At 37.0% G+C, this 12,819-nt stretch overlaps 1 protein-coding gene across 1 annotated transcript; it reads right to left on the bottom strand.

Annotated features, from left to right (window-relative positions):
• Positions 1 to 877: 877 nt before the first annotated feature.
• On the bottom strand, positions 878 to 12,819 carry LOC140942619 (ribosome biogenesis protein NOP53-like). The gene is made up of 13 exons (XM_073391547.1): positions 12,662 to 12,819; positions 11,246 to 11,319; positions 10,029 to 10,274; positions 8,466 to 8,521; positions 8,233 to 8,328; positions 7,654 to 7,758; positions 5,650 to 5,817; positions 5,166 to 5,221; positions 3,673 to 3,792; positions 3,408 to 3,474; positions 3,194 to 3,270; positions 2,773 to 2,854; positions 878 to 1,484 (listed from the first exon to the last, which is right to left on the bottom strand). Exons 1-12 carry the CDS (start codon positions 12,781 to 12,783, stop codon positions 2,782 to 2,784), a joined length of 1,260 nt encoding a protein of 419 aa, XP_073247648.1. The 5' UTR covers positions 12,784 to 12,819; the 3' UTR covers positions 878 to 1,484; positions 2,773 to 2,781.

Genomic DNA, 12,819 nt, shown 5'->3' with positions numbered 1-12,819 from the left:
CATTATTATGTATACTTCACACTGATAAAATCATTATTGATTAGACAAGGTACAGTATAAACAAGTTGATTAGTAAGCATTTCAATATACTCTAGTTTCAACATATTTTTGTAGACGTATGTTTTCTTGTGAACCGGTATGATCTGTGAAAACGACGAATAGCAGGGGACTGTTTTTACGCACCTTCGAGTAACAGCAGCTTTTAAAGGGTTTCTCGGGAATAGATAAAATCTCTTGATAATATCTCTCACCTGGCCGGTATCAGTAATGCCAATGCCATATATAAGTATTTTGATTGGACAATTGAACTGCTCTAGAACTACCTCACTTTCATAGCTTCACTCTTTGCGTGTCTTAAACTCACAAAATGACCTGCTCCTAGCTGTTTCATGGGTCAGATGGTAAAAACCTTTGCAGAAGCAAGTGAGAATGCATGACTTCAATGCACTCATAACCCTGTTTTGCTTTTTTTTAATATGTGTTTTTCGCTCTCCCTGAGTTGGAAAAACTTCGAATTATCGAGCCGAAATCGAGCACGTATATATAATTTTACATATATTAGAAGAATGTTAAAGTAGAGAACTAATTAACCTATACACAGCAGGAGATCAAGTTAATTACAGGTTATCACCTTAAGTTACATTTATAAATTCCTGTTCAATAATCAGGTTAGGATTTCTTTGTTACATCAAAAAATTCAGGACTTGAAATTCTCTCAGTGTATAATAACCACATTTTCAAAACTTTAATTATCTTTTCATACATTCTTTACGAAATACAAAATTTTTAACTCGAGCTTAGATTTTGCTGACAAGGTAAAACATTTATTTTATAAAGAAAACTTCAGAAAGAATCAGAAATTTCAAATTCTCCAAACTATTTGAAATATCAGCGCGTAAAACCGCATCGTATTTAAATTGGTTTTCACATTAAAATTGGTACATTAAGATAACAGTGTTGATATAAATATAGTTTCCTTGGTCTCTCGCTATTTATATTTAAGAAAGCAATAAAACAAAATGAATTGTATTTATAGACGCAATTAAACAAAACATTTAATCGTTCAAACATTATTAGAAACCAACATCAAGAATACACTCCACGTGTCCTCAGTTGGCTCAAAAAAACCGTCGCATTCCGAGTTTAAAATTGTCCCTAAATAGAGATGTTAAAGCTTAAAATTTGAAGTATTACCAACGTGACGCCCTTGTTTGGCTTCTCTGGACTTAGATCGAGAATCCCCCTGACTCTAAATCTCCTTATTGAGCGTTACATGAAAAATTTGGAGCTGGATCAATTTGCAAGATGTACCTCCAACGGCCATCAGCAGGGTGGCGGACTATCCTGACGGAAAAAATCATATCGTGTTGTATTTTTTACGATCATGTCATACCACCAGATCCACTGACAGCTTTTCACTTTCAATCTGAATCACCTCATTGTGTAGCTAATGCTTACTGATAACAGTTCATGGCAGATTATAACTGTAACAAAACATACATATTCATATTGTCAAGTTATGAGCACTTTAACAACTTAAAATGACCGTCATTGACAAAACCGCGACATCAACAAATTCCAGTCCACCTGACCTCGCCTATATTTCTCGCTCCTCGCACGGTTTGTAACCGCCGCCCGGTTAGCTCAATCGAATAAGCACCAGTCTGCCGAGCGGGAGATTGCGGGTTCAAACCCTGGCCGCACCAACACTCAGTGTTTAAAAAGAACGGAGGAGTATGTGCTACATCTACACATGGTAAGACTTTTCAGTCTCTAAGATGGAAGGAAAACCCTGAGCGCTTACTATTTGTACCAAAATTTCGGTGAAAAATTTCCGTCAAATGGTATTGGTATTTTTTTTGGCACCGAAAACGGGAACGGGATTGACTTGTACCATTTACAAAATACCAACATGAAGCCTGGCACTAGTAATCCAAACAAATGGTACAGAAAATTTCGGTCGTTTCGGTAAAAACGGGAAAAAGGTAGTACCTCGAAAGCTATCACTTTTTTCCGGAAAATTTCCACCGGGATGAGCCGTTCCATCTGAATTCTTCCCGGGATTTCCGGGTTTTCCATACAAATGGTAAGCGCTCCCTGTGCCCCTTCTCAAAGCTTTTTCACTGGTTTGATTCTTGTGGAACGAGTAAGAACCCACAGACCCCAGTGGTGTGGTCAACCTTAGAAAACAAAAGTGCGTCTATGTGTGTTTATGACTGTAGCAGGACCTCATCAGCTTTCAAGGGGCCTTGTACATACAACCTGCTTTATCACTCAAATTATGATGATGATGATGTTTCGTTCTAGTCACCCATCACGACATCATTCTAAATTTCTAAACCTCTACGTTGTTCTAAAACAGTAATGAACCAACCAAACACATCACTACAAAGTGAAGACCAGGGGTGCTTACCATTAAGATGGGAAACAGGCAATTCCAGTTGAAAAATCAAACGTTTCGCTATTCCGTTTGGGAGTCTTCGGAAAATATGCGCTGTGATTTGAGGCGATGCAATTTTCCTAATATGTTCTACTGAATTGGATAGACTAACTTTGTACCCAGTCGTTCTGCCGCTTTGTCAAATTTTACAGTTTTATGTACGAATATCAGTGTACAAGATTTCCCCTCGGCTGGTTTGTGTAAATGGTAAGCACCCCGGAGGTAGCTGTTCACAATCAAATTCACATAACTACACCACTGAAGTATCAAACAATGCCAAGCGAAAGCACTGCAATAACACTGCCTTCAGAGCCGACAAAAGGAAGTCTTACCTGACATTTCTATACTTCCTTTATACACGGCTGATTGTAAGATTTTCTTGTGTACGTTTTTTGCTTGTATTTTCGACGACGCCTGAAAAGTTAACGGAAAAAACACAATTTTAGATATCTGTTATATTAACCAAATTAAGCTGCACAAGCAGTTAACACTTCATTTGCAAGCAAAAGTTTAAAATAAAGTGAATTTTAAGTGCTCGTGCACAAGGAGAATTATCCTTCACTTTAAACGAATCAATAACAACAAAATAATGAATGAGTAGCCTGCAAGCAAGCCCTCCAATTATGGCGAGCGAAGCAAGCAGCGAGAGGCTCTTTCCCCGCCCCACGCACTCAGGTCTCCTTTCGAGTGCGGCTCTCGCGTGGCCAAATGGAGAGCTTACTTGCGGGCTAATGAGTGAGGGAGTAGACTTACTTCGCAGGTTGCCTCGTTTCAATGATGTTTCGCCGCTGAATACTCTTAAATCTGTCTTCAAATAAATTTCCTTCTTGCTGTTAAAAGACAAAAGAAATGATGTGACGGATTTCAAAAGCATTTCCGAACTGCCAGTGTCATTGAGATGTACGAAGTTGTGGCAGCTAAACTGAACGACAATTCAGAAATTAACAACAGCCACAGGCCCACCAACCTTAAGAGTGCGTAGGCTTCCAGTGATCTCTCCACTAAGTTGAAGTTCAATATTCGGTGCTTCATACCTTACACTAAAGTCAAGTTTCAAACTTAATACGACAACTTACACGTTAGACCACCCAGATCGGTCGCAAAAGGACAGCTTTTTAAACATGAAACATATAAAAACAAAATCATTCCTTAAAATTCTATTTGATTGAGTCAGTGCATCTTCTCGCTAGGCCCAACATAATCTCTTCCTCACTTTCAAAGTCAAAGGATACTGATATCTACTAAGCCTCTTGGGTTTTGTAGCAGAAACATTTTTTATTTCTTCTTTCTTTTGCTTGCGTTCTTCAGACTTCTGCTCGGCCATGTTTATTTCTTTTTTCAAACTTTTTAATCTGTTATAAAAGTAATTAAGATGATAAATACATAACAATTATTCACTGAAGTGGAGATGGCTAATGGTTGATATTTACCGAGGCCGCGTTAGCGGCGACTTAAATATCCACCACTAGCCACCGACACTGAGGTGAATAATTGTTTCAGTATATACTAAAATAGTGAGATAATTGAGCACAAAAATGATGATTTTTAACTCATTTACTGTTGCCAACGATTACAATTTTAACGCACGATGACCGAACGGCCGTGGTCGTTGCTTTTACTTGCCGACAAATAAAACTTTTGAAAGCATTTGTTTAGCTCTTGCGGAGAAATTTCCTCAAATACTAGATGTAATTATTATTCAGCTGCCTTCAGTAGAGTACAAATAACGCTAAAAACGAGTACAAATTGAAATATCTCACGGTATTTGTACTCCAGAAGACCGGTTTTAATCCCGCAAAAACGTCGCAAGTGGTTGAAAATGCATCGTCTTCGGTAGAAAATAACGCAATAGGAGCCAAATTAAAAGCTCAAATAAACCGATTTTCTAGAGTAAAGTGGTCTGAACAACAATGAAATCAGGTCGACATTTATTAGAGAGAGAGCATACAAACTTGATGCTAAAGATACAACAGAGAAGATGAAGACAGACCTGAAGTTGTGTGATAGAGATGGTGATGGTGAAAATCCGTGAAAGAAAAAAATACAATCCCTACCGAGGAACTGAACAGCCTTCGTCTCCAGTTCTTTCAAAATGTGAGGAAACTCGACATGGTAGACATAAGACGTTCTCTTTTTGTTAGTAAGCTTATAACCCGCTCAGTATTTTGTGAAGTACTGCATTCAGAGGCCATTCATAGAAAACGTGACAGCACTCATCAAGATGTGTCGTTTTTTAGAAGGCGTTTCGTCGCCTTCGGTGGACAAAAATGGTGAAGCAGAAGCCGGTGCCTTATACGCATCAAGATGTGACTTTTTTAGAAGATGTTTCGTTGCCTTCGACGAAAAAAAAAGGTGACACAGGAACCGCTGCTGGGGATCTTAAACGTAAGCACACAGTCTTGCCTTGTTGGTAGACTGATCGACCGTGGCTACTTGTAAAACGTAAATAAACTGTGTTTAGCCTAGGCCTGTAGGCTGTTGTCCTTAACAGAAATGTTCAAATTGCACACAATTTTTTCACCATTCTTTTATATAATTCTGCACTTTTGTCCTGGCAACCCAAATTGTAACTCGGGCAAGTATGCCATCAGGCTTACTTGCCCGGCTGACGACTCTGAGAAAAAATGAATATGGATCCCTGACACCACACACTAAACCGTCCAATAAGATATATCTATTTGAAAAACAATTCCTCTTCTTCCTTCTTTAATGCAGTTAAACTTACCTAAAAATCTCATTTTGTCGTAATTTATTCTTTTTGCCTTCCTCTAGCCTCTTTTGCTGTAGAGACAAAAAGAAGAATGAGCCTTTTGAATTTTTTTTTTTTGCTAAATTAGTTAAAAATATATCTCTTTTATTAGCAACAGAAAAGAGTATTGCCAGAGAAACAACTTGAAAGTGGAACAATAACTTAGTTTCTCTAGCCAAGTTTCAATCCCTCACTTTACTTGAAGAAATCTTTTGCACTTAGAATTAATTACACTGTATATACACATGTACTGTAATTTTAACTCCCAATCAACATATTTTGATTATTTTCCAAAATTAAGTTGTACTTGTCATTTATTTTAATTACTATTTTTTTTCTATATATTACATTTACTAATTTGCATTGTTTTCCTTAGGCATCTCAGAAAGTGAGAACATGAAAATATTTCGTTTGTCAAATTATTTCGCTTTTTAGCTTTTTCACGCTAAACACTACTTACCTCTTGTTGTATTTCTTTCTCTTTTCTTCTTTGCTGTTTTGTTTTTCTGTCCACAGCCCTAACTGGAGCAGCAGACAACCCTTCCTGTTCATCATCGCTGTTTAATTCATCTTCTTCCTTCTCCTCTTCATTGAAGAGTCCCTGACTCATTTCTTCTGTCCATGTTGGCTAAATAGCACAAAAAAATGGATGTTTTACCTTGAGTTACAACTTTCCACTGTTTTCACAGTTAATTTCGTTCAATTGCGGGTAAATGGAACATAAACTTGGTCTAAAATATCAAATGGATGATAATTCATAGTCAGTAAATAGACTTCCATGAGACATTAATTTTTAGTGTGCAAGGGAAGTACATGTAGTGTCTGATACCTTGGGCTAGTCAGAGTTCAGAATGTTTAAAGCTCTTCAAATTCCAGGAATTTTTCATGACTTTTCCCATGAGCTCTTCAAGTTTTCCATGACCTTAGTTTTAGCTGTCACTTTCAAAAATTTTCAAAACCTTCCGTGTTTTAAGGTATTTTTTTACCTTAAACAGTTCAACAGCCACCAACTCTGGTATGCACAAAATATGGTACTATTCGCACTCTTTAATTGCTTCTTGTTATCTTTCACTGTCTTTGCTTTGTCATCTGCAGTAACTAATCTACTAAACAAAACCTTCTTTCTATGACATTCAAGGAGTGACAATTAAATTCCATGACTTTCCAGGCCTGGAAAATGAAATTCTTAGATTCCATGACTTTCAAGGTTTTCCATGACCAGTAGGAACCCTGCTAGTGGATTTTGCTATCAGACTTGTGAATTCTGATCTTGGTTTGCCTGACAGGAAAGGGAAGTTTGTTGGGGAATTTTTGTTATAGAAGAACTCTAATCAGCCCTGCTCATCAAATTTTGGGGGAAAGGGGGTGGGGGTGGGGGGGCTACATGTAGTTAAAATGACTCATGGAATAGTACATGCTAGCTTCAGCTTGCCTGAATGGCAAGCTGTAAAACTGACTTTCTTTACACCCTGTCGTCTAAAATAGAATCCCATCTGATAATTCCATCAGCAGTTATCACTGTACCTAAACTGTTTATAGATACATGAGCTTTTAGAGAGCCTGGTTATTTGCAGAAGGCACATGTGGTTTAATCTCTGGAGTCTGTGGTTTCTTTCCACAAAAAAAATACTAATATGCATGTGGGTGGATACAGTACTACACTGGAGTAAGTTATTTTATCCCATGCCATAAAGAATACTCAGCCAATCAGAAAGCAAGAAATCTGTTGAATATTCTGCAGAATGCAACTGTAGTATTAATTTTTACGACCAAATCCTGGCAATGCGCACTGCCTTAACATTTTCCAGCCAAAAACAAACCAGATACAAACAGGAAAAACTTTTCATTCTACAAAAAGTGCCAGACACAACTTTACGGGTGACCATAAAACTCCACTTGTAACTACCATTCAGACTTTTAGGAAGTCAAATTTCAATGAGTAATCCAAAACGAAATCAAACAGACTACAACAGACATATCTATTAGTCAAGGGGAACAAAAACAAACCAGCTAACCCATGCTACAAAGACCAAAAAGGATCCACATTTCAAAACAAAAAGCCAACACAAATCCTGCAAGAAACGTTTGACAGATGTGTTGCCATTTTTTTTTTCAGGTAGACAGAGGGGAATACGAATTTTATTCATTGATAAGCTATGGTTCATTTGGAAATCGCTGTTTACATATTGTACATATATTTTTAAAAGTGGCTTTCTTTTTGTTTACGTGTGATGTCAGGTTTCTCCATTTTATGTCATCATGTTTATTGGCATGGGATAGATTAGTTATACAACTCTTCCTCTTGGTATGCCATAAATGTCCCAATTGTTATATTACGGTGTTATATTACAGTTTAACAAGTAAATCACAGTCATGTGATTATAAAAATTTGCTGGATTTTCTTAGGTATGGGGCTCCACTCGCGCACGCGAGGAGCTCTTATACAATGAAACAGACAGCTTACCAAGTTGGCAGCCTCTTCAGGAGACAGGAACTTCACTTTTCTTTTTAATTTTTCTATTTCTTTCACCTTCTTGAGCTCCACATCATGAGCCGTTTTAAGCAACAACTAAAAGCAGGTAAAGATTGAGTCAAAACAAGACATGCATGGAAAGTATCATGGTATGAAGGGCTGAGGGCTTATTAAAACAAATATTTCAATATTTCTTGGAGAGCTTGAGCAACAAGGGCTTTAATTTTAAAGATCAAAGGGTAAGAGTTTAACATTTTTCACTCATAAAATTTATCAAAAAGTTGTGTTACGTAGTTCTGATGTTTAAGAGACTGGGACGGTATAGGTATATGTAAGCTATACCTTTTGAGACTGTGGACAATGGCATGACCATTCACCAAAAAATATCAAAACCTGTCAAACAGCACTTCCCACAAGGTACATAACTGTTCTTCTGTATTTTAAAAAGTGACATAATTAGTATTACTTTTCTTGAGTTTTAATTATAAGCAATTTTTGAAGTTAAAAGGGTAAGATGCTTGAGAAGTGGGTTGCCTGTAATGAGAGCCACAGGCCTCAGATAAGATCTACCTGATGATCATCATAACTTGGATTGTATGATGCTCCAGGATGGCAGATTTCAACAGCTTTCAGTTTTGATGTCTTCCTGTTGATAGTCTTTGGTTTCTAAAGACAAAACAAAACAGTCACTGTTTTATGTCAAGTTAAAAGTGGCTTGAAAGAGTTTCATCAGTATGTACATGTACGTGTGCTTTTTGATGGTTTTGGTTAATGCCTTTCAACGAATATACACAACCACTTACCTTCACTTTTATTTTTCTTGTAGTTGTCAGAAAATGTTCATCTCCAGTTTGAGCATCTAAAAAATCCACAAAAGAGTGTATAATCTTACAAATCCATTTAATTCAGATTCCATTACTGTACATTAAAGTAATGTAAATCTAATTTGTTTACACAACACAACATTATTGTGTACTTAAACATGAAATAGCACATTTTAGTTACTTGTCACAATGATATGTACAGTGAATCCTTGGTTTGTAAGTCTGGTAATATCGAATATTAGTAAAATCCAACTAGTGGTCTATTATCAATGCTGCATTCTGATTGGTTGAGCTACTACCAGGCTATATGTTATAGCCCACTAGAAGCGAAAAGTGCCAAAAAAGGATTAAAGTCTAGCTTTAACTAGCTAAAGTTGTTTTGTCTCATTATTTTTGACCAACTAGTTGGATTTTATGAAAACAATTATTCCTCTCGCCCTCATGGCCTCTGAGTCAATAGCCCATTCGGCCTTCGGCCTCAAATAGAGAAGGTTCAGAAAAGAGTCTTAAGGATTCTATTCCCAGAAATCTCATATAGCAAGGCCCTGGAAGATGAGGGTTTAAAAACACTCTTTCATACACGCGAGCAATTATGTAGCACTCTGTTTAAACAAATTGTAGAGAGCGATGGCCAGCATAAGCTAGCTGGCCTGCTGTCCCCGTGAAACAACAATGAGAGATATAACTTTAGGAATGGGCATATGTTTTCAATCCCATGTGTAAAAACAAAGAGGTTTAGAAATTCTTTATGCACTATACAGATAAGCAACAATTATTGTAAATAGAACCTTTATACTAGATCTGATGTAATTTTATCATAGTTTTTTTTCTTATGATATAGTTAGGAATTTTTATAAGGTTAAATTTTTATCAACATGTACATAACACAAGTAATTCAGCTTATAGCTACTGGTTGTGATTTTGAATAAACGATTTATCTATTTCTTGACTCAGAGTCCATTCGGTCTCACGGAATAATAATTGTTACATAACACAGTTTAGTATTTTCGAAATCAGTGGACAACAATTTGATACATTTTAATTGGATCCTATACATGCAACCTGGAATGTCCTAAATGCTATTCACTCTTTTAAGGACAAGGGTCAAAATGGCACATTATTTTGTACAACAGTTTCAGAAAACCTATTTTTAGCCATAAATGGAGCAGTTGTACCAACAAATGCCAAGAAAACAAACTGAATCCAATTTAGCTTGTTGGTGTTCACTGGTAGGTAGAAAATTATTTGGGGGGCTGAATTTGCAACATGATCTCATTAAAATGCATATGACAAATCCCCAAAATATTTTTAATAAAATCAATAAAAAAAAGGTCTTTTATTTTCAAAAAATACATTTTACTAAACAGTAATTTCCCCCTTTCCCCCCTCCCCCCCCCCCCCCCCCCTTAAGGTAGGTACAGCGAGATAAATACAGTGACACATCTTTCTTGGTATATTTCCACCATTATAATAGTTATTTACTTCTCCCTCAGGAATAGTTGTATAATATCAATGTGTGTTACTGGATCTGTGAATTCATACCTTTTGTCTCCCATAAATCAAACACTTTATCTTTACTATCTTGACTGTTAGCCTCCTTTGCATAACCCATATTACTTTTCTCTTTTTCCACATCAGAATCAGAAGACTCCTCAATATCTCCTGCTTTTCTGATCTTTGAGACAATCTTTCTTTTCTTGTTACCAACTGGTTTAATCTTGGTTTCTGACAGAACCAACTGGTCTGCTTTCAGAAGTTTTCTTTTTCTTGACAGCACCTTAGACTCATCTGCATAGTTTAATAAGGCACCAAGTTACAATCTATGTAACTAAATATGACATAGAAAACACATTATGTAGGACCCATCAGAGATGTATTTGCTTTCTTCTTGACCTGCCAAATGTTTTTCCCTGGGTTTTCAGGACTGTTAGCCTGTTCAAACTCAAGGTCTTTCTTTCAAAAATTCTTCAAGTTCCAGTCAACAAGCATTTCATAAATAATAATCATAACATACACCACTGAGTAATGAACACCATCAAGTGCCACATTGAGGCCATTGCCATCAAGCAAAGAAAACCCTCAGTGAATAGAGACAAGGGACTGCACCTGGCTAACCACAATCCTCTCCTGGAAATATGTAACAACTAAGTTATGCAACCAAATTTCCCACTTTACTTCACTGATGAATTTTGAGCAATTCGAACACATATCTAAATAATTATAATTTACATCACACTTTTTTTGCTCTGCGTTTTGGAATATATTGTCTCCACCATTTATGAGACCTTGCCAGAGTAAATTCCGACAAGCGACATGGCCCAAAAAGTAGCGACAGCGCGTAAAATGAAATTGCGACAAGAGACAACCTCCTTTGGCCAAATTGCGACAAGAGACATTTTAAAATTCAGATGGGCGACATGGGACCCCCCCCCCCCCTGGCAGGGCCTCATTTATAATTTCTGTCACAAATTGGGTTGAGGTTTTGGAGCAATCCACTGCAAACTGTGCAGCCCTTCTTTGGAATTTCTTATATAGCATCAGAAACTATGACAGATTGTTAACATTGAAATTTTTTACCATGTCCATCATAAAAATTGCCCATTGTTGCTGAAACCAAGAGATGAGTAAAAAAAGTGTGAATGACAGTGTCCTTCCCTGGTCCTGCCAACACACATTCATTTGCCTAATGCTACAAAATTTCATTTTTATGAAAACAAAATGCAAGGTATGCACAAGAAGGTATTGAGTATTGAACATACCAGTCACTGGAGATTCTTCAGTATCCTTGTCAACAAAAAACAGTCCTTCATCAGGCTTTTCTGAGACAGGGCCACTATTAAAACAAACAGTAGGAGGTTTAATAACAATGAAGTCTGCATCGCCAGTATCCAGTCTTAACATGACATAAGTGCTTCGCCCCATTGTTACGTTACATCTACAAGTTGTGATCCCACAATGGGGTGGGGGGGGAGGGGCATAATCAGAAAAATTAATAAGTCAGCCATTTCGAATTCATATTAAAACTTAGAACTTTTTTCAGCTCGACTGCTGGTCAAGGTGTTGAAAACACTAAATGACCAGCAGTCCTAGCCTGGTACCTACAGCAGTCCCTATATTCTCGGTTTATTCTTGAGATCTATAATGCATTTCAGGATCGTTTGATAGTTTGGTTAAGCTGGATTTTTTCGATTTGTGAAATTTAGGGAGAATATAGGAACTGCTGGTCATTTAGTGTTTTCAACATCTTGACCGGCAGTCGACCTGAAAAAAGTTTTAAGTGTCTCAACACATGGTTTCGTCTTCTGAGCCCAGCGTAAACCAAACGCTAGACTTAAGATCTATAAAGCATTTCAGGATCACTTGACTTTTCTTAATCGACATATGATAGTTACGGTTAGCTGGAATTTTTCGATTTTGTGAAATTCACTGAGAATATAAGACTGCCGGTCATTTAGTGTTTTGAAAACCTTGACCGGTTACCGGCCATATAGCCACAGCAAAAATTATAAGCTCAATGTAAATATTATAGAGAAGACCAAAGCCTCGGATGTAACATAAATCAAATATTACAACTCCATTTCCTTGCCAACCTGACACATTTTGTAGTCAAACATTGTTATCACAGTCATAAAAGCTTTATTCTTTCAAATTAAGAACTTACTTTCACCATAGTTAATTGAGTGGAATGGTTATGAAACCCGTCAGACTCCTTTGTTATATGTTTTTGTGGACCTGAAAGTGCACAACGTTCAAAAGAATTCCTATTATTTTGATTGTATTGACCAATAAAAACGTTGCATTAATTTATTCCGTAACAATTTGCCAACAGAAAACAACGGATTGTGCACTTTCAGGGTGCTTCCAACATAAACTGCAGCACTGTTGTTTTGATCATTGATGTCTGCCGCTTTTCATAACCAGTCTCCTCTAATAACTATGCTTTCACAAAGTGATAAATAGCTAAGGCAGCAAATTAAACAGCAAAAGTACTTATAAAGCAAGTGAAAGATTAAGTTTTTCGGTTGTTAATTCAAAAATGGTTTTCTTTCTGTTTAAGTGTTCGAGATTCTGTCGGCTCATAATTTCATACATGTAACTCACGTGGATTAACACTTAACACGATAAGCTGAGGTTTAGCTCAGCGTTTTTGGAAACGACTGCGCAAATAAACCTACCCCGTTCTTTCCTCGCGCCGGGCCTCTTCAAGATGCTCTTCTACATCCTTAATATCTGTATGTTTTCGCCACGTTTGCTTTTTGTTTTTACTCACTTTTTTTCGCTTCATTGTTGCCGCCATCTTGATTTTAAGTATGCGATCGACAACGTGGGCTCA

The sequence above is a fragment of the Porites lutea genome, chromosome 7, assembly GCF_958299795.1.
Source record: "Porites lutea chromosome 7, jaPorLute2.1, whole genome shotgun sequence".
Classification (NCBI taxonomy): Eukaryota; Metazoa; Cnidaria; class Anthozoa; order Scleractinia; family Poritidae; genus Porites; species Porites lutea.
Note: the sequence above shows the minus strand (reverse complement) of the source record. Positions and strands in the feature narration are given on the sequence as shown.